The following is a 22,953-nucleotide window of genomic DNA, read 5'->3' as shown; positions in this document are numbered from 1 at the left end:
TCGCTCGTTTACCTTGCCGTACACTCAAAATAAATCTTCATTCACCGGAAGTAAGGTTGGAAACGAAGACATAAACTAAAATGTCCAAATCGTTCAGACTAATTTCGCATCATCAAAATTATCACAAGTGCTGTTCACTTGGATGTCAAGTGCATGTCCGCCCGATAGCTCAGTTGGTTAGCGCGTGACTTCGTGAACAAAGAAGCTTCAAGATCAAGCGGCGCTGGGTCGATTCCAGGGGCGTGCGCTTGAGCAGCACATTCTAAGGACTGCTCTCCATTCAGCGGCACCTAATGGATGGAATAATTCTCCGGCAACAAGACTTCAACAATCAGAAATTTCACTCTGTGAATCTCGGTACCAACCCTGCGTCAAAAGCCTCTACAAGTTTGTGAAACTACCAGGAATAACCCATCAACGCTTTGTCAGTCCGAGAATAAAGATTCATAAACCAACTTCGTTCAACGTTTCATCAAAATATCTGAAGTTTAAAAAGGAAGAATGTACTTTGGTAGGGACGATTTGTTCATACTGAAGGGGAATATCAAACTTGGTGAAGAAGGCGTGAATACAGTACAGCCAAGACTGTGTTAATCGCCCCGTCCCCTTGGACCAAGTGCTTAGAGGTCCATTTATTTTAGTCTAATATTTTTGGACCATTTGAAAAGAGAAAAGATAGAAGTAGTCTACAACTGCAGAAACTCGATATTCAATAGCTTAGGCTAAATCACGCAAGGCCATATTTTCTTTCTACACCTTCGGCTGGGAGGGGCCCACCTGGTCTACGAGCTCACCCGGTTTAATTGGTCCAGCGTTCTTTGAAATGACTTTGCCCAAGGTTGGGTTTCTTTATGTAGGGTTCTGAGATGATGAGGCAGCCAAGTTTTAAATCATCATTGTCATATTTCGGTTTCCATCAGTTTGAAACGTTTGCGTTTTGTCGCTTCTACCCAGACAACCATTTTATCTGGTCCAAATCTAGAAGAGATCTGGTCAGATCCGTACCTGATCTGGCAAAGATCTAGACCAGATGAAGTGGCTGTCTGAGTACCTTTTTCTAAACTCCTGCTATGTTTAGCATGGCATCCAGGCCGGATAGCGACTGTCAAAACAGCGACTGTCATAATGGCGACTTCATAATAGCGACTTCATAATAGCGACTTCATAATTTTTGGATTTATATCATGCCAGTCAGCAGGTTTTGACTTGGAGGCCAAATTTCGAGGTCGCTGTTTTTAATTAATCGAGTTCTTGATGAATCGCTGTCGTGTAGTCGCTCTATTGACAGTCGCTGTTTTTAATTAATCGCTGTCGTGTGGTCGCTCTATTGACAGTCGCTGTTCTGACAGTCGCTATTTGGAACCCGAGCCGTCAGGATTGAGCTTTCAAAAGAAGCTTTCTCAGTCAGAAGGTACAAATTCTCATAATCAAGCAATAATCAATCTCGGGGCCAAAACAATTTCCTGGACCATCTCTGTCAACTCAACGCTGCCAATATCCAATATCTTTGTTATGTCAGGATCGTAAACTATTTGACAAGCTTTATTCTACCAAGTAGCCTACCAACTATTGAAGGACAAAGAATGAAACGAGAGTATAGAATGGTTTCTTCTTAAATAATATAAATAATTGACTGTTTTATGGATTTGAAATAGTCATAGGCTACCGAGAGATATTCCACAATACAAAATATGATTGATTTCGCTCAGCTAAGCTATTAAATGTCGAGCTTTTGTAGCAGTATTTTCACATTTAGAGCTTCAAAAAACCAAAAATCAAAAATCAAAAAATCAAAAAACAGTTCAACGTTTCATGGCTTGTTTGTCTTTACATGCTTATGTGAATGACCTTCCAGTAAAAGATCAACTGACATAATTGCTGTAGCCAGTAGGCTTCTTTCAGCTATACTGATATTGATCGACAACCCAAAAACATCAAAATAAATTGATTGTTTTAATTGCATACTTAAGTATTGCGCACTTTGTCACTGCGCAAATAGTAAGAATGTAACACCTTTCATGCTGACCAGCACTGAGCGATGGGGGTATGCATAGGTAGCGTATGCAGACCAATTTCAGCAGTGAAATCTCGAAGAAAGCAGCAGCTGCAGAAAAATGCTGGAAGCAGGGCTAATTGATTACACTGCTATATGAACAGTAATGCTATGGATACTCTTATTCTCCAACAACAACCCCGCGAAACAAGAGTTACCTTACTCAACAAACAAGAACTTAATATGATGAAACTAAAATATTGTTTATGACGATCGGCGATAAGGAAAAGCATTATTACAATGGAAACGCCTTAGCTATTAATCGGGTTGATTGCATGAAGTGTTAAAACCATTAACTTATTAACACGATAGATTACTTTGGATCAACAGATTCTCTTGTACCCGAGGCACCACAGAGCACATTGACAAATATGATAGTAACGTGCTTCCCCTTTGAGATCAACATTTTGAAAAACACACTTTCCAGACAGCAAAACCCGTTATTTTTGCTGTCTGGGAGTGCCCATCATATACTTTGTCCACACACAAAAGTAGAAAAAATTAAAAAAATATATAATTGAAAATGTTTCGAATTAATCTTACGTTGCAGAACTCATCATGGTCACAATAATTCACAACTCAATGTCACAAAAAAATATATAAAAAGCACACAAGCTTAAAACTCGTGAGGCTTCAGCAGGTTCAAAGTTTGCTGGTAGAACCTTGTGGACTTAAATCTACAACCACTTTCCCAACACTTTTCTTAGCATACAAGTAATCTACCGCATCCGGGATAGAGTCAATGCCGTGGAAGCCGCCCTCTATCGCCCCCTTGCCGAGGTCATAACCGCAAATAATTTTCCCTTGGTGGTACAACTTCGAGATTTCAGCGAAAGCGTCTTTGTATTGTTTCACGAAATGGAACAAAAAGAATCCCCGCACGCTGGCGCTCTTCATCAGAAGCTTCATTGGCAAAGCAGCTGCAGCCCTGAAATTATTTCCAAAGATAAGAATTGTGTAACAACGTCAAAATAATGTGAGAAGAGCATTTCGGAATGTATTCTTTTATGTATTATTGCAATGATTAATTGATCAATCGGGTAAATATTTACTCTCTGACAAAATACCAAAACAGGCAAAATTTTTGCTGGTAAGTTTAAAATTTATGCTCATATTATTTTCCAGGGTGAGCCTGTAAGAAGTTTCAAAGTTAACAAGTCAAAAACCGCAACACATCAACAAGTCGCGCGATTCTTCTCTTTTTTTAATGATTTATTGAAGTTGCAATTGTTACGTAACAATCCATTTCAAAGTTTAATTTCGTCAGAAATCGATATTTTTCGTATAAACCAGATAAAAAAAAAACAAGTTGAAACGACAGGGAAACTTCTTGAAACATCAGACGATTAAGCAAAGAATAGCAAAGGTTAAAAACATTCAAAGACACTGCATAATCATTCTCTAGCTTCTCAAATTGTAGGTCGCGACCCAAAACAGGATCGCAAATCGTAATTTTAGAGTCGAAAAGCAAATTAAAAGTGGGGCTACAGTGCAGGGTACTTCATGTTGTAAACTGCGCATCAAGAGGTCCCAAAAAAGAAATGGGGAAACATAATAAAAAAAGTTTGAAAAGTCCTGCTCTGGCGCAGCGCTCTTACCACCCTTTTTGTCATCGCGAAACCCTTGATTTACGTTTGTCACGAAACCCTCCTAACAAAAATGTAAAAATCACGAATTGCTTGTAAGAAAAATTAAATATTTCGTTGCTACACTTCAAAAAGTATGTGGACGTTTCAACAAATAAACGATTACAGGTACTTTGTTACAAAAGTTACTAAATCAAAAATTTAATGACAATGTTGTTTTTGTATTTCTTGTTATATTCTTAAATAAGGGCTCCATGTTGTTCAATGCAATTCTCAATTGTACAAAAAAAGGAAGAACCCTCGCAGAACCATTTAAACTCACGAAAGCCCACTGCATGTTTTGCGGAAACTTTTGAAGAGCACTGCTCTAGCGTCAGTATTGTATTATGAGATAGTACCAAAAAGGCTTGCTCATCTAAAAGATTTATTTGCAACCACACGCTATGGATTTCGTACTTGTGTTACAAACGCAGGACGGTACGTGATCATGACAATTTGCAAATTGTGCGTTCAAAATTATATTTACGTCAAATTGGTGGTTGGGATGAGATGGTGCAGCGGATAAGGCGTTGGCTTTCTAATAATGCGAACCTGGTTCGACTCCCGCTTATGCTGGTTGTTGAAAACAGCTCACCTCAACATAGGGTGGAATAAATTGGGTGAGCAACTGAGCATAATTGCCAAGGAAAGGAGGCCATGGGAAGGAATTGGCTATCCTAACTCTCGTTAGTGCCAAGTACAATGAGAATCTTATCTTCTCTTACCCGACACTTACAATCAAGTATGAGACCGTCTTTACCTTGCGTGTTTTTGTACACTCAACTCCATGACCACAAAATTTAAGGTTGAAATTTCTTTTTCACAAATTTGAGCTTTTTAGAATACAAATTGAAGTTTTATTTGTAAAACGGCAGCGATGACTTAGTGAACTAAATTCTTTGAACTAAAGTAATTTTTTTTACTTTTTCATGAAATCATACTGCACTGATGTCCAATTGAACAAATTTTTGCGCACGACCAATTTAAAAAAAAAAAAAAAAACGGAAGTAGTTTTGAAACTCAGGACTTCATCAAAACTAAAGAAATAGTAAAACATTAACCCTCACTGAGCAATCAGCTACCTGGCGTATTTAGACGTGCCCACTCCCCCCATAGTATCCTGATAACCCGATATGTAGCCAATCACGATCAGACGTCCTTTGTTAGCTAGTCGGTTGACACAAATCTCGTAGAACTCTCCACCCACGGACTCATATACAACGTCAATACCTTCTGGGTAGGCTTTCTTCAGTTCTGTGTTGAGATTCTAGAAAAAAGACGGTCCACTATTTTAGGAATTTCAAAATGACTTATGATACTATAACCGCTTTTTCGAGTTCTTTGAATATGCTATAGGCCAGTGGTTCCCAACTCGTTTTTAAGGCGACCCATTTAAAAAAAAAAAATTCAGTTCGGTAAAATCTTGCGACCCAAGCAAATTGTCGTAACATTTTAAAAGCCATAGAAGATAACAAACAGCACTACAAAAGCAGTAACTTTTTCCGAAAATAATATGTTTATCAAATCACTAATGAGATAGCTGTGCTGGCTTGCTGTCAGTGAGTTTTTGAAATCGAGGCGTTATTTTGCTTAGGCATAGCCGCATGTCGGCTTTAACTTCCAGCCGGTTTCGCTGTTCAGTTTTTAATACACACATGGCGCTAAATCCAATCTTACAAAGCCAAGTTGTTGCAAATGGAATCTGTTTTTGAATCCCTAATTGTGAAACTGTGGGATACACTTTGTACATGGAAGCCCAAAAGTGGATGTTTGCAGAATCTTTGGGGTATTTGTCTTTGAAGGACGCAAAAGAAATACGGTTTGTTACTTCTGTCGTTATGTCCATAAACTGTTCTGCAACATGGATTGAAAGTTGAGGCAGATCTTTTCCAACAAATGGATCAATTATCCAATCATTTTGGTTATTAAGTGTTAGAGATTCTCCATAGTAGTGCACAAACTTTTTTGGCAAACTGTTCCAGGTGTCTAATTATATCGTTTGCTTAATATCAACTTCATTGCCACAGATATATTGCGTTAGCTGAGGAAATATATCGTACTCATCTCTGGTGACATAACTTTTTCAGAATATGAGTTTTTTGTGTTAAGCAGAAACTTTTTCAGCGCGATCAATCACCGTAAAACCGTTGCCTTGCATACATAAATTTAGAGAATTCAGAGAGTCAAATATATCGGCAAGGTAAGCAACTTTTGCCTTGAAATCTTCTTGCAAAAACTTCTCGGCTAATCTCACACAGTTCTGTTGCCTCAGGAAGATAGCAATCTCCTCTCGCAAATTACAAACTCGCTTCAGGACACGACCTCGTGACAACTATCGCACTTCTGTGTGCAACAGCAATGCTTGATAATAATCAGAATCCACAAAGACGAAAACAAATGCCGATTTAGTGGACTTGTTTTGATGAAATTTACACACTTCACATCATTCAACACTTCGTGCAGCTCTTGAGACAGCTTTTTTGCAGCAAAGGCCTCTCTGTGGAGAAAGCAATAAGTCCATGCAGCACTTGGGGCTTTGTCTTTGATGCGTTTTACCACACCAGACTATGCGTGGTTCAACGTGTGGAAAACTTTGTCATGGTTTGTCCAACATATAGCGTTCGTGACATATAGTGCACGTTACAATATATCGACGGTCGAAAACAAAAAAGTCGTAAGTGCATTTTTACACTTTGGAGTAAAAGGCAAAAAAAACAATTTTCTTTTTTAAATTTTGTTAATGCTTTTAGTTAGAGCATTAATATCTTTAATTATAGTAGTAAAATAGTAGTAGATAGCCCTAAGTGCATAGGTTTTGAAAATGCAAAAAAAAGAATTTCTCAAAATGTCACTTACGACTTTTTTGTTTTCGACCGTCGATATATCCCGTAACTTTGTCAAGTTAATTTATGTTTGAGACTGAAATTTTTGTCGGGTTTACATTTAATAATAATAATAACAATAATAAAAGCGAAAATTTTTAAAACTTTTTGCACTACGATCATGCTACAAAGCTTTCCGATGTCTCGACATGAAACGCTTCATGACTTGTGTTTATATTTTCCAGTTTTGTGATCGATCTCTTCACGTTTTAAATTTTTTTATTGTTATTTTTTTCGCCCAAGATACAGTAGGCTATGCCTGAAAAACAAGCGACCCAAAAAAATTATCAGGCGACCCAACTTTGGGTCGCGACCCATGAGTTGGGAACCACTGCTATAGGCTACAACAACAAAAAAGCTTTGAAAGCGAAAAATATCTGAAAAAAATTGCTTTCAAATAAATCCTTCTAATTTTACCTACACAAGGTCAAGTGGTAACTATGTGAAGAATAATAAACACTGATCATGACAATAAAGACTATAGTTTCCCCCTGCCTGGGTGAGCGCAGGGCAACACTACTCTCAGTTTCCTTTGGCAACATAACCATAAGCGTTGTAATAAAACGTGTATTCAAAAGATAGTCACGTGATGCTCGGCCTTTAAAACTTCCGGTGGCAAAAAAGATCACAGGCTACCTTAAATCGGAACCGAAAAAGACAAACGTTTAGAACAATTACATGCAACCTAACGTTTGGAACACTTGCTATAGTAATAATTTGCAGTATGATATACTGTAGTTTAAATTAATTAATTCCACAGCAAAAATCACCCCCGGGTGACAGCTCTTTCCTTTACTTACTTACGAGATAGAAGTTTATGAAATTACAACCGGTGTTCGTGAATTAATGTAAGCTAGTGGATAATACTGTGCATTGGATGCAAGTGCCAAGTGCAAACAAGCTTGCTTGGACAAGCCGATGAAAATCCAGATTTTTCAGTATTCAGATGCAACTCACCTGCTTTGACGTGTTAATGGCATGGTCGCATCCGATGCTTTTAAGGAATTCGACTTTCTTGTCAGTTGAGCATGTGCCTATCACGTGACAACCGGCTAACTTTGCGAACTGCACAGCAAACTGACCAGTACCTCCAGCAGCGGCAGTAACCAAGACCTGGCAACACGGAAGCAGTTAGTTGGGAAAAAGAAGTGATTTCAAATAATCTTTCAAACACTAAATTTGGTACTGCGTCTTGAAGAGTACTTTTATTGTCAAGCTTGTTTGAAATAAAATCTACTCTGTCAATACCACAATCGTTCAATCCATTTCAAAAGTAGGCACTAGCTTTAGACGCACTCAAACAACATAAGTTGAGCACCACTAACCTATCTGCATTTTCATTCATTATAGAAAACGAACTTTCTTGACACAATGCCAACTTGGCGTAGCAGTCTATTCGTGATCAGGACAACAGGCAAAAGTTTCAACGATGTTGCATTGTGCAAATTGATGAAAAGAAACTAACCCATGACTACAAACCTTTTCGTTTGGTTTGAGAAATCCACAGTTGTCGAGAGCTAACTTGGCAGTCATTCCACTCACAAGACAAGGCAGATAGGCTGGGTCTATTTGCTTGATAGGAAACAAGGTTGATGCTTGTACGGCTTGATACTCAGAAAAAGCTCCGAAATTCATGTGCGTGACTGGCTTTCCAACAAGAGATAAAGAAACCCCGTCACCCACAGCAACGACTTCCCCAACCGCCTCAAATCCTGAGTCAAAGGGAGGCTGCTTGTCTGGAGTGTAGCGTCCTGCTGTGAAATTCACGTCGGAAGCATTGATACCTACGTATCTGTGACGCACAAGAGCTTGCTGCTTTTGAAGCTTTGGCAGACCGCAGGATTGGATTTGTATGGCTTCCCTGAAGTTAGATGTCAAGGATTGGACAACAACCTTTCTCATAGTTGACGGCAAAGCAGACATTTTTAAGAATTACTACAGTGAAAATTATGCTCGTCGAAATCTAAAAACACAAAAGTGATATCAATACACCTTAGCAGTACAGGTATTCGGCTGTCGGTAACTTAAAAAAGGACAGACTTTAAAACCGATTTTTCATATACTGCAGTTTGAATTCAAACCATAGCTAAAGGTAAGGTTACGTTTCAGACAGTAGTCAATATGGTTCAAGAAGCAACTGACCAAACCTATGACAAAGTAGCTGTAGACAAAAAAGCTTATGACAAAGTAGCTGATCTTTCTACAAGAAACCATCGCAAAGAAACCACCTTTGTTAAGTTGAAAGTAATTAGCAACAAGTCATGCCATTTATACAGAAACTCCCGCTCAAAAATGCAAGTGATGAAACAACATTTGTGATAAACGAGTTCGTAAACTAAATTCCAACAACATTTGTACTCGATTGTTCTACAAACCACAAATAACATGCAAAATTACGGAAGTGAATTAAGAATTCAATTGACTGGCAAAAGCAGCGGTTGAGAGCTATGTGGCAAGAACTAGCAAAAAAAAACTAGTGGTGCGGTACTGATGAGCCCAGCCTCATGGGCGAAACACGTGTCCATCGCTGAGTTCTTGCTACACTCGACTGCCGAGAAACACATGTTTTTGGGAAAAGTCTTGATGGCTAGTGCGGAGGGCTGGAGGCTACACCGGTATGGTTAGCGAAACAAAATGCTCGCTGTTCTACAGTGAAGTCAGGTAGCTACAGTGAAGTCAGTAGTCAAGATCGCTCCTTCTCAACTGTAATGAAGGCCAGTGCGTTTTTATACAAGTTGAAATCTCGCCAGATACCACTAACATTTGGCACATCTCTGAGAGTGAAGGTACTGCTTCAGAAAAACAACCATGTTTCATGTAAATTTAATTGAGTTGGCGAAAGCATTATCTTAAACATATCAACCCTAACGCAAATGTTAACCTTACACATCGACGATGATAAAATTCAAAACTATTCAAATGAAGAGCAGTTTGGTAATTTTAATACGAACGCCATTAGTCTTAGTGATTACTAAAACCTACCTAGAAAGACATCTCAAGTTGCTATTTCAACAAACGCATCTTGCGCCTAATGCATCCGGTTTTTTACGTAAGCTATTTTCTAACATTCCTTGATTTCGGTATAATGTAAATAAGTTTATAAACTTGACAAGAGCTAAACGTGTATGCATGAAAACGTTGGTGTTTTTACAACTTGTATCACAATAAACATTGTAGTGGTGCTTAGTGTGGTTAGCTTATAGTGTTGCAATCTGACGAATCAAATAGTTGTCAAGTAAAAATGTAGTTTAGAATGCCAACCTGATGGGTAGTCGTGATAGGACCTTGTTGCCGCTATTTCAGTGGCTAGCAATGTGCTTGGTTGGAGTGGGGGGAAGATGTGAGACCTTTCGCTGATCATTAAAACGATTCGGGTTTGAACAAAGGACAAGGTTTAAGAACTTCATGACATGATTGAAAGTAACTTCAAATAACGACTGTCTAGACTGGCAAAAATATTCAATCGAAATTTTTACCATAATAAAATAGACCAAAAAGGTTGCCTACGGAGATTAACGCTGATGAAGGCATTCAAAGGTAAAACTTGTGTTTTTGAATATCATACTTGCAAAGATATTTCTAAAGCAATCATGATACATATTATGTTTGAATGGTCATCAACTTTTGTTTTTAAAGTACGACACTATGCTGCTCTGTTTGCTTTTTACACCACTTTCTTTCAACGTACGCGGCTTTGCAGAAACATTTGACTTGAAAACAAGGTCCAACATTTTGGGAACTGAACTCGACTTCGCAACATACTTAAAATCTGTTTTGGAAACCCACTTGTAATTTTGTTTGGTTGACAAGGTAACATCTTGAAGATTTTCACAGTTTACTTTCACATACTCAATATGATTTATTTGATGAATGTGTGAAAATATATGAGGCATTTGGCCGATAAAGTTTCTGCTGATTATTTTAAAATCCTTTCCTAATAACAGTAAAGTTTCGTTGGTAAACTTTTCAACCAGTTTTCTTTCTCCGTTTGATGTTTCACTTGAACAATCTTCAGCAGAGCGTTTTCGTTTTTTTGTTGCTACGATCGAGATTGTTGGACTTATTTCAACCACTTTGCTTGGAAACTCCCAAAGACCCGCCAGAAGACCATGTTTTGGTCTTTGAAAACACAAAAACTTTGCATCAGCAGCATTCTTCAGCACCTTATTGTGTACACATTCAATGACTACAACAGCAACTTTTTCAAGTCTAGGTGACTTTTTCTTTTGCTTTCGAGGATAATTTTCTACACCTAATTTAACGTTCCACACTTCGTCTGAAGGAAACTTCAAAAACTCGCTACAGTCCTCTATGTCTTCTCCACAATCAGTTATCTTGTATTCATTTTTTACATTGTGGTTGCAACTTAAAACCACTTTAGCTCTTTCAGCACGATGTTTGACTTCCTTCAGAGCATTGCATGCAAAGCTTACAGGACAGTCGGAACACTTTGGACTTTTAGGAGCGCAAATAGTTGCACCAAGTTCCATCAGCGCCTGTAAAAATGTTATATAAAAAATTAATTGAAGTTTTAACTATTCTTTCCAATCCACAAAACAATGTTGCAATTGAAAACGATTTGTTGGTGCTGTTACAAAATGATTTTCCTTGATATATGTGTAACAGAGTTCTGTTGCACCCTTTTGAATAAAAACTTATGTTTTAAACTCAGCAATGACACAAGCAGGAAGTTGCTGCGATCAACTTGAAACATAGAAAAATTTGACTTTTGACAACAGAAGTCAACCACGTCTTGCTAAAAAAATGAATCAATGTGAGCCATGCAGGGTGTAAACAAGTGTTTAAGTATGTGACATCACGCACAACAACGCCTTAAACATGATACCGATATATCAAGTAATGTATGAAAATGAAGTAGCACTCTCTTAAGCATGGCACAAACGTTTTATAATCTATTCTAACTTGATTGAAATTTCCAGGAGCGTCAGGATCCACAATGGCGTTTGTCAACGACCAAAGATGAGAGATGACTTTCCCATTAGCAGAGTTTCCTCCGATTGTTCGCATTCTGCATAAAACTCTGATCACATTTCCATCTAGCACGCCAACAGCTTCACCAAAAGCAATTGAAGAAATAGCAGCTGCTGTGTACCTGAAATATACACGTTTGTACGTAATGCTCACGTAATTCGATTCTGATACTCAACTAAATTCTGAAATGTTGTTTTTTGTGAACTCCCACTCACACGATAGCTAAAAGGCAACTCTCTTAGTCTAATAACATGGAAACTGCGCAGTGCACAAAGATATTCGTACCATCTCCTTAGTAGTTAAAGAAAAATTCAATTGAAAAACTGCTGTGGAGCTTTATTCGGTTGCCTAATGACCTTCAGTCTTTCTATGCTACCAATCAGTTAGCGTTGTAGGTGAACAAACACAAGCCCCATTGACCACTTCACCAAGGTAAATGATTTACCTTCCTACACCAGGCAGCTCTTTCATTAATGACTCAGCATTATCTGGAATATTTCCATTCAATTCATCCACAACTTTCTTTGCACCTTGTAAAAGCCTTCGACCTCTAGAATAATAGCCTAAGCCAGACCACATTTGATTGACATCTTCCTCACTGGCCAAGGCTAAGCTTTTTACATTAGGCCACTTTGTTATCCATCTGTAACAAATGATATGTTGGTAGTATCATCAGTAACATACTGTAATTCAATGAAACATAAATTATAAAATAATTTTTTGTAAAAATATATGAAGTAGGACTGTACATGTAATACTACTACTGTATCACAGCCGAAATGGCCTTTGATGAACTATTATGTTCAGTTTGTATAGATTTTTTTCCAGTGTTACAAGTGATAAATGTTTCGTAAATGAATCATACTTTTGCATTTCGTTTTTCAAACAAAACACTAATAAAGTGAGAATAAATTATGTAACATGACTTGCATAAGTGCATATAGAGGACAAGGAATGCCAATAACAGTTCCTTGCTTAACATGTAAAAGTACATAATAAGAAGTGAAAGAAAAATTTACCTGTTATAATAATTTGTTACAACAGACACTTGTGTTTGCTGAAGCATAATCTCTGACACCCAAACTGCATAAGCATATTCGTTTATGGCATGTTTATTTGCTTTTCTCCAAGGTAGGTCACGTTTGCTTGTATCATACCATGATAACAACTCTTTTCTGATAGATATCACCTCATTAGGTAAAAATTCGTAACCTTTCATGTTAAAAACTTGAAATAAACATAATCAAAATTTTAAGCTATAAAAATTAATCGCATAATCTTTGGTCAAGAGTCAATGATGTTCAACTAGACTACCATGCAGAATATATTATATGTAGTGTGAAAATTTTGGACTACCAATGTTTGGAGACAAGTCTATGTTGCAATTTTGGTGGAGAGTAGAGATGTACCGATATATCGGTATCGGCATCGGTGATATCGGCCATTTTTTGAGTATCGGTATCGGCATCGGTATCGGCAAAATTTGGCCGATACTGTGGCCGATACTAAACATGTAAAAAAAAGGCGTTTGCTGCGGATTTTCTGCAGAAGCAAAGATATATAATAGATTTTTTAAAGTAGTAACTAACGTCACATTGAAGTAGAAAAATAACAACCTGTTCAAATTTTTGATACCTCACACTCCCATGACTTCAAGCATTGTTTGCTTACAGTGATTCTTTCATTCAAACAAAACGTTTTGCTTCAGCAGTTTTGCGTTGTTTGATTCTTAAGTTGTGAAGGAGACTCGATTTCTCCAATATTTATCATTTGTGTTTCTTTTTTACTTTCAGCAGAGGATAAAACCAGGCCAAGACTACCCAGGTGGCGGGATGTGTAGTTTTGCATCGTTTTTGCGTTGCTGGACGTTTGATGGACCAGTGTGGCTTGGTTGTTTTGGTGGGCTGGTTCTGTCAGTTTATGGTTTGGTTTCCGCCTTTCGTTGTGGTGGACTCACCAGGCTTGAACAATGTCGTGGCGGAGTGGGTGGGGTCGGTGGGACTGCGAATCTTCACTGATCTAATCAATAAGTGGTCTTGTTGCGCCTGGGATGGCGGCCTCATTGTGGGGGGGAGTGTCCTTCCCCGCTGTCGGCACAGGGCTGGGCGCTCACTGGTGCGACGGGCTGTTGCGATTCGCTGGCCATAACGGTGTAGCTTCCATGCTAGCCATTTAGACCATCCAATCAACTATATGTTTCTCGGCAGCCGTTTTGTAGCAATAATTGACATCGACAAGAATTGAAATGGCTAGTGTGGAAGCTGCACCGTTGTGGTTGGCGGGTCGCGGCAGCTCGCTGTGCTGGTGAGTGCTCACTGCTCAGCCTTGTGCTGGTGGCCGGGGGGACGCTCCTTTCTTCGCAATGAGGTTGTTATCTTGGGTCCACGTCTTTTAGGTGCAGACAGTTAGGCGCCGGGCAGATAGGCGCGCACTCTGTGGTAACATTTTGTGTGAAAAGCATTGCCTTACCTGCCAAGCTGATACAATCTGCAGACTTTACTAGGAATAGCACCTAAATGAACGGGCGCCACAGTGCTCCGCACCTAAATATCTAGATGCCACAGTGTGCGCACCTATTTGACCGGCGCCTAACTGTCTGCGCCTAAAAGACTTGCTCCGCCTAAAAGATTTGTGGTCCCATTGTTTTCTTTTTGGGCCTACTTATTCTGCCACGACATTGTTTGGGCTTGGTGAGTTTGTTGCGGCTAAGGGTGGAAGTTGAATCGCCGACTGGTGGAGCCGGCTTGCTAGGGGCAGCCGAGTTGCACGGGTTTTTTGAGTGTTTGGCGGGGTGAGAGCGATGCAGAATTGTGTGTTTTTGCTACCTGGGTAGTCTTGGCCTGGCAAAAGTTTTTCAACCAAACGACAAGAGCCCTTAAGTTGCACATTACTTGTCGAATAGTTTTTGTACGACTACACAAATCACTTGGTTTACATTTTACATCTTATTATCAATTATGATTAGCCTATTTGGAGAGTTTGCGCAAACACTTTTTTTTCAGAAACCCCAATTATGATGTAATGTTTCTTCCCTTATACCCCAATCCTCAATTATGGTGGCCTTTCATTACTAAAACCTACTATTATGACACAACAATGCGGTTGAGATTGGATTCTTAAATCTTTAATGAATTATGCCAATTGAAAGCTTTTTTTAATAGTTTTATGCAAGTAAGGTAAAACTTAGCATTTGATATAATTCCTTGCAAATACCAAAATTGCTTCTTTTTGTAACACCAAAGTATCGGCCAAAATATCGGTATCAGTATCGGTATCGGCCTAAAAAAGTGATATCGGTATCGGGATCGGTATCGGCCAAAATATTGGTATCGGTACATCTCTAGTGGAGAGGTGACTTTATTTAACCATAATTGTATACAATTATACATACAGATAAAACCAAGCAACCACACAGCATTTAACATAATACAATTAGAGTGAACATAAAACTATATAATATTATAAACTACGAACGTTTTCAGCCATACTCAAGTTAGCCCTCCTCAAGTAACGAAAATAACTGATTTTACAATTTTTTTATAGAAAAGTTATCAGTTATTTTTTTATAGAAAAGACCAGATTAGATTAGGTCGGCTGCATAGCCGAATGGTGAGAGCCCTGAAACGGCAATCAAAAAAGCACCGGTTTGACACCGCTCAAAAGCATGTGGCTGTGTCTTTGGCAGGACACTTAAAGGCATGCCTGAAGGTGGACACGAAGATTGGCTTCCTTGCCTTCCCGTCCACTTATCTAAATCTTCAACCACCAGGTGTAAACTTGGATACGACCAACAACAAGATTAAAAATGAAGTCATCAGAAACAAAACTTGTATCAAAGATTTCATAGAAACAGCAACAAACCTAAAGTGGAAATGGGCGGGACATGTAACAAGACTGACAGACAACAGATGATGATGAATTTTAATTTGCTGGAATTTCAGAATTTCTCTGGGTAAGTTTCCGCTCGTCATAAGAGGATGTGACCGTGTTTGCCGAACGACGCATTACATTTTTGCTCTCAACAAGTTAGTTTGGTGGCTGTAAAAAGTTACAATACTTCTTTGAAAAAAATGGTTTCATCAAAGTCAAGTTTACTTTTAGGCAGTGTTTCTTAGCAGGCAATTTAGTTTGAAATAAAACGCTTCTGGGTAGGATCGAACTCATACCCTTGGGGATATCAGACCAAGAAACACCGTACACGCCGCTGATTCAGTTGAATAAAACTATTGACTTTAGAAATTATCATATATCATAGGCACTGTTTTCTTCTCCTCTCGTCTTTTGCTTTGAAAGTGAAAAAGAAAAAAATACATCATGACCGGTCAAATAGTGTTTCAGATTAAAAGACGGGAGACGGTTAAATAGCCACTGCCTTTTTGGAATTAGCCTATATATATAATATGGCATTAAATTTTCTTGCACGGTAGAATCTTTTTGCAACTGTTCGCAAAAGTCCATTTCTACAGCATGTGCATTGTGCAATAGGGTGGAGTGAAACATAGGGTCAAAAATTTAAGTTGATAGAATTAATCTGTAATAGTTACTAAAAGTTGTGATCTGATAAATGTATTCACATGCTGAAATATTTCCGATTTTGATCAACGTTTACGTCTGCCCCAAGTCGATTGAAGTTTTCTCTGGTATTTTGGAGCTATGACGTCATCAAAATGAGCAGATTGTCACTTTTATCTCACTTCTACCTTCGGTACTTCTATCTAACATTATCAGAGTTATAAATTACACATAAATCGTTGCAATGCAGTGGAAAATACGTCTTGTAGAACGCTTGCTGCATGTATATTATCAACTGACAGGAAAAAACAAAGATTTTAAGATATTTTCTTCAAATTTCTGTTCCTTTCACAAGTTCATCAGCACAGTTAAAGCAAGTATGTGCAATGAAGGTATAGCAAACTACAGTAGAAAAGTATTTTTCTTAATACAACAATGGTGAGATTTCAGTTGCCTGTTTACTTTTGATCCTATACAAATATTGTAAAATCAGCTTATACAATAGCCTACAACATATGGGCGTTGGCAGAAAATTTGCAGGGGGAGGCAAACATCTTTCAAGCCAAATTTCATCTTGTGAGCTGCAACGAGCAACGTAGTTAAGCATATTTATGAAATGTAAGGTAAATTTGGCCGAAACGAGTAAAAACGTTGCAATTAAAGATATTTTCAAGGCATACTTAGCGACAAGTCTGGCATACATACCAAAAGTGCAAAAAATAGTCCTGGAAAAATGTTGGTTTACTTAGAAGAAAATTGGATGAAAAAGACATTATCGCCCGAAGGTAAGAAATATTTTTGAAATATTGTTTTCATAAGGAAAAAAACGTTTATAAGACCCAAATCCAGGGAAACAAGCGCCTGACTTCCATCAGTTCAAATCTCATTAAGCACTCCGTTTGCCAAAAGTTCCCGTTTTGTATTGAATACAGGCATTTCTAATCTTGACTGCAGTCTACTTCGAATGAATCCGTCTCGTTGTTTTTGCCCACAGACCGCAAGTGCTGCTTCAGTAACGAGGCACACGGCTCCTTCCATGGCTTGCGTGTGACAGTGTGACACGGATAGCTAGGAAACTCAAACTCTGGATCTGCAGCATCGTCAATGAAGGACAGTAACTGACTGTCCGGTGTAACGGTCCAGGAGTGACCGGTTGAGCGCAGTCCAAGAGTTACCAGGGTTGCCAAATAAAATTAATTATTTATGAAAATTACTGAAATTCTTACTGCTCAAAACGTTACATTGACAATTTTAAGCATTGATTAATCTTAAATAAAAAGGTGTGCATTAGTTTGAGAGCAACTACTCAATTAAACTTAGTTGTAAAATTTTTGTTTTTGTATTGCTTTCGAAAGCGTCGGGCAGCTTTGGTCATTTGTGGTCTGACGTCATTTCTAGACTGCGACGCTGCAGCAGCACGGTAACTTTTGGACCGCAGTAACTCCTGGACCGTAACACCGATATGTCTCAAGTTAGCGGTAGTTCATGTCTCTCTGTATGCTGCCAATCAATCAGTTCAAAGTATTTGTTTGCTTTAAAGTTTAAGAGTGGAACTTTGAAGAAACAAATGGAATCTACATGACTTTGTTTTCTGGCAGCAAGTATCCTTCGCACTGCTAATCTACCAACATGCACAGCAGTAAGTTCTCTTGGTGAGCAAAAAAGGCATTTCGGTTGATAACAGGTTCAACTAAATTGCTTTTAGTTCAGCGCTAAAATAGCGTGACTTTTTAACTATGTAAAACACATGTTTAGCTCCTGTAGTACAGGAAGTTTGCGTTTTCACTGCAAACCACATTGGAGAGTATACCTTGGCAATGTAGGCCTATTCCACCACCGCTATCAGATTTTCTCAGGGATTCTTTTGTGGAAACATAAAGCCTCAAAATGCGATTGGCTGTTATTAGCCATCTGGAGTGATTCATCTTTCTTGGATTACGATAGGCAATCTTGGCATCACAACGCCCTGAGCTAGGGTCTGCTACTATTTGGTGAGTGCGATTCGGAGAGTCCGATTCAGAGAGTTCCCTATTCGGAGATAGCCTTTTTCGGAGAGTTCCCTATTTGGAGATTTTTTGAAATGTTTTTTGAAAATTATCGGGAACCGTAGCCTAATTCTCATTGCCGCTTTTACATCGTTTTAACGTCGCTAAACGTTCAAATCGTGCAGAAAAAAAAATAGAAATAAAATGTTTGAACAATTATTTAAATGAAAATTCGTCATGTCAGTTCAGTTGAATTGTTTTTATTTGTGACCATCATATCAAAAACAATACACGTCAACATAGCAAAGATATTTAAGATATGAAGTGAGCATTCTGTTGCTCCGGTTTTCTTTGGTAAAGTTATGAATATGGAACGTACCATATCACTAGGGTCTTTCCGGTGTCATAAATATGATTTAAGATCTCAGTGGTTAGGTCTAAACCCCACTCATCTAAAGCTTTGAGAATTTCAATTATAAAAGAAACGATATTGTGCAATAAAATACAAAATTCTCTACTGCAAATAAACAGAAGGCGTCGTTGGATTTAGAATTTTGTAATAGTTGAGGATTCTAATATATTCTAAGTTTGCATGCAGAAGGCGACGCAGGATACATGTCAATTTTATCTGAGCAAACATTAATACAGTAGTTCAAAAATAAATTTAATTTGCTTTTTAATCTTGAGATCTCAATGGTTAGATTCAAACCCGACTCATCTAAAGCTTCGACTATTTTTTTCTGCACGATTTCAACGTTTAGCGACGTTAAAACAATGTAAAAGCGGCAATGATAATTAGGCTACCATACCAACAAATTTTCATTTAATTGTTCAAACATTTTATTTCTATTTTTTTCTGCACGATTTGAATGTTTAGCGACGTTAAAACGATGTAAAAGCGGCAATGATAATTAGGCTACGGTACTCAATAATTTTCAAAAAAAATTTCAAAAAATCTCCGAATAGGGAATTCTCTGAAAAAGGCGGGTCTGCTACTATTCGATGAGTCCGATTCGGTGAGTTCCTAACCTCTAACCCCTAACCTTAACCCTAAAAGGGCAATAATAATTAGGCTACAGTACCCAATAATTTTAAAAAAAATTTGAAAAAATTCCCCGTTAAGGGATCGGAATCACCGAATCGGACTTACCAAATCGGACTCACCGAAACGGGCCATTCCGGAAAAAGGCTGTCTCCGAATAGGGAACTCTCTGAATCGGACTCACCGAAACGGGCCATTCCGCCTGAGCTAATTGCTTTACAGATGTCATACAAGTACTGCTGGTCTGTGCTTAAGTTCACGTCAAATGAAGGCAGTTGAATATCAACAGCCTCAAACTCAGCGACTAGCAAACTGTCACAGTCTTCAAGTTTTTTTACCAATGAAGCCAGAAAAACTTTGTGGACCAGATGTAACTCCACCAAGTGCCTCAGTGGTATTAATTAAAATGCAACAGACATACAAATCGCTGCAATGGCTTTTTCAAGCCCTTTTGAAGAATTTGCAGCACCACTCCTTTGTTCCCTTATTTACGTTTGTACGATCACAACAAATGACACATAAAGTACAAGAAATAGCATTGGTAGCCCAAAACATAAATGAACATGATTTTAAACGCTTATTCTTTATTATCTACACTGCGGGGCAATAGTAATCTCCTACTAAACAACTTTGAACTTAAGCTACATTTACCCTTGTAAATTAAAGCAACATTCAGCAGTCAACACAAATTATTATCAAATGATCGTGTTTAATGGTTTTTTGCATATTAACGATTAAATGTTGCTTAAATGGACTAACTGAATCGTAAGAAATATCCTCTATGACGTCACATGCGATGGTTTTACAGTGGGAAAAATTCTGAAGCAGATTGTGATATTTAATCTGCACGTCCCTTGTAATCTTGAACTGGCTTGGGGCAGACATAAACTTTATTTTAAAACGCTGAAATTTGCAAAGCTACCGTAATTAGTCAAGCCACACTACAACTTTTAATCGCTATTACAGAGCAAAAATCAAAATTTTATTTTTTACTCCACTCTAATGTGCAACATACCACTGCATCTGGGCTTACAGCTGAAAGTAAATGTTCTCGTGTTTAAAGAAAGTTCCACAGCTTTTAGCCTAAATCTAACCATTGATATGGCCTTGTGATAGGAATGACCTGCGAGGTAGTTTCAGATGCTGTTAACTTGGATCACATCAACATGTTTTATCCAGCCACTTTGTAAATAGGCCGACCTACTCATATTTGTCTTCATAGCTAAATTCTACTGAGATCGATCTAAAAATTACAGAAAGATGATTAGGCTAAGTAAACAAAGTCAAAATATCACATGGTATCCATATTTTTGCTGGAAAGCAATAATTTTCAATTTTAAGTCAGTAGCCTGCTATGGATCAGCTGTATTGTTAACCTTGGCTGAGTAGCAGTGATAGTAATCTTTCATTGATTGATTGGGTAGCCTACAAGTATAATCAATCATTTTATTTTTCGTCATTAACGCGTCCGGGACGAAAAAGATACGGTACTAACTACCGGTACAAAAATCGATATAGACCTACCAGCACGTTAATTAACAGGAAAAGGTAGCAAAACCTTGAAAGGTTTAAAACATGCCTGAATGGAAAATCATGTAGTAGGCTATATAATATATTAGTAGTTAACACAGCTACAAAACCAACGGTAAAGTACACTGCAAAGTAACTACACTTTATGTCATTGCAAAATCTCAAGGCTGGTTACATAGTCATAATTTTCTGACTAAAGAAATAACCATGCAAAACAAAAATAATCTTAAATTTTTTTTCTCAAAACATCATTTTAAAGTTTCAGTAAAGCCTTCAATATTACTTACCGTACATCAAGTTTCATAACAAAATTACTGTCTCTTCAGTTTACTTCCTACACCGAATTCCCACGGTTCTCACGCGTGGGCGATTCGTCTGTTTAGAGCCAGGGTTGCCAGATATTCAAGCTATAGTGAGGCCAAATCCATTATAAAATAAGGCCAAAAAAAGGCCAAATTTTTTATTTACTTCTAAGGCTAAATAAACGCTAACAACTTAATTGAAATAATTTTTTGAAAATGCCATTTTACAATCAAATATTACAGATAATAATTTAGCACTGTCAGAGCATAATGACCGGTTCGTTTGCATAATTTGATTAATGATACCTATTAAGTGATAAGCTTGATTAATGATACCTATAAATTAAGTGATACCTATCTTTAAAAAGGGTAGCTGCAAAGATTCAAACAACTACAGACCAGTCAGCCTACTACCTGTGTTTTCAAAGATATTAGAAAGAATCATGTACAACAGATTATACTCGTTTTTAATTAGACATAAATTTTTCTATAACAATCAATTTGGTTTCAGAAAAAATCATTCCACAAGCCATGCTGCTTCAATGCTAATAGAAAGTATCACCAGTATACTAAACGACAACCATCTTGCATTAGGAATCTTTCTTGATTTATCTAAAGCATTTGACACCATCGACCATAAAATATTGCTAGCTAAATTATATCATTTCGGAATAAGAGGCGTGGCCTATGATTGGTTCATGAGTTACCTGAGTAATAGAAAACAAAGAGTTATTTTCAATGGCACACTATCTTCTAACGTTAACAACATATCTTTGGGTGTCCCACAAGGGTCTATCTTAGGCCCTCTTCTATTCCTGATTTATGTAAATGACTTTCCTAACTGCCTTCAACACGGAACTGCAATTATGTTTGCAGATGACACCACCATTATATATAAAAATAAAACCGTTTCTGCTGTATATGATATTGCAAATCAAGAGCTTGTATGCATAGATCAATGGCTATCAACAAATCGATTGTCTCTAAATGTCACCAAAACTAAACATATATTATTTTCAAGTGAAGGAAGCAAGACACTATCAAGCCACCCACCCTTAAATATTCGAAAAAACAACATAGAACAAGTTGCCTCAATAAAGTTTCTGGGAATAATTGTAAACGAGCATTTGTCATGGAAATCTCATATGGAAATCTTGCTTCAAAAAATAAGATCAACACTCTGCGTGACAAAAAAAATTAAGCCTTTCCTAAACAAACAAGCACTTCTCTCCATTTACCATTCTCTAGTTGAGAGTCAGATATTATATTGTATCTCAACATGGTGTCATGAAAACAAAACTACATTGCAAAAGCTACAACGTACATGCAATAACTTTCTTCGTACTGTATTTAACATTGACCGCAGAGAAAGCGTAAAAGGTGTAATGGAACTCAATAATTTAAAATCAATTAACCACATGAAAACTACAGAGATTGCAACTTTCATGTTTAAATATTCAAAAAGGCTACTTCCCACAACATTCAATGATATAATTATGTGTAAACAATCAAGTAGCCTAACAACAAGAAGTAATTCTCCTTATATTCCGATATATTGTAGAATTAACACTTGCAAACAATCAATACGGTACATGGGGCCAACAGTTTGGAACAAGCTTCCCCCTACTACAAGAAATGAATGCAAAACTGTAAAAGGCTTTAAATTAAAAATGAACAAGCTAAATCTTCCTTGAAATAATCCCATCTAAGTATTACATCATGCACCAAACATACTAATATTATTTTTTTTGCCCAGAAATGATAGGCCAATGTGTGTAGATTCATTAGCAAAATAGTAAGGTTGTAAGTACTCCTACTGGCCTTCTGGTTCTTGTGTTTTTTGTCCACAGAAGTTCTACAGAGTCTTCAGAAGTTTCTCCATCCTCTTCGACCAATCGCCATCTTTCGGTGAAGCGGTGGCCATGTGCTCCAACCAGTTGTTTTTTTTATATCAATATCTTGGACTGGATCGTCATGCTATTGTCTGATTATTTATCTATTTTTCTAACATGCCAAATTGGATTTCTTTA

At 37.7% G+C, this 22,953-nt stretch overlaps 2 protein-coding genes across 2 annotated transcripts; both read right to left on the bottom strand.

The window, feature by feature from the left end:
* Nucleotides 1-1,934: 1,934 nt before the first annotated feature.
* LOC145780796 (prostaglandin reductase-3-like) lies at nucleotides 1,935-8,574 on the bottom strand. Its single transcript, XM_082592435.1, has 4 exons — nucleotides 8,040-8,574; nucleotides 7,518-7,673; nucleotides 4,761-4,945; nucleotides 1,935-2,981 (listed from the first exon to the last, which is right to left on the bottom strand). The coding sequence occupies exons 1-4, from the start codon at nucleotides 8,481-8,483 to the stop codon at nucleotides 2,696-2,698; spliced, it is 1,071 nt and encodes a 356-aa protein (XP_082448561.1). The 5' UTR covers nucleotides 8,484-8,574; the 3' UTR covers nucleotides 1,935-2,695.
* Nucleotides 8,523-12,715, bottom strand: LOC145780795 (adenine DNA glycosylase-like). Its single transcript, XM_082592434.1, has 4 exons — nucleotides 12,572-12,715; nucleotides 11,998-12,195; nucleotides 11,484-11,673; nucleotides 8,523-11,056 (listed from the first exon to the last, which is right to left on the bottom strand). Exons 1-4 carry the CDS (start codon nucleotides 12,616-12,618, stop codon nucleotides 10,178-10,180), a joined length of 1,314 nt encoding a protein of 437 aa, XP_082448560.1. The 5' UTR covers nucleotides 12,619-12,715; the 3' UTR covers nucleotides 8,523-10,177.
* Between the last annotated feature and the right edge of the window lie 10,238 nt (nucleotides 12,716-22,953).

This window comes from Aplidium turbinatum, chromosome 12, assembly GCF_918807975.1.
Source record: "Aplidium turbinatum chromosome 12, kaAplTurb1.1, whole genome shotgun sequence".
NCBI classification, from domain to species: domain Eukaryota; kingdom Metazoa; phylum Chordata; class Ascidiacea; order Aplousobranchia; family Polyclinidae; genus Aplidium; species Aplidium turbinatum.
This window is presented reverse-complemented; position numbering and strand designations above follow the sequence as displayed.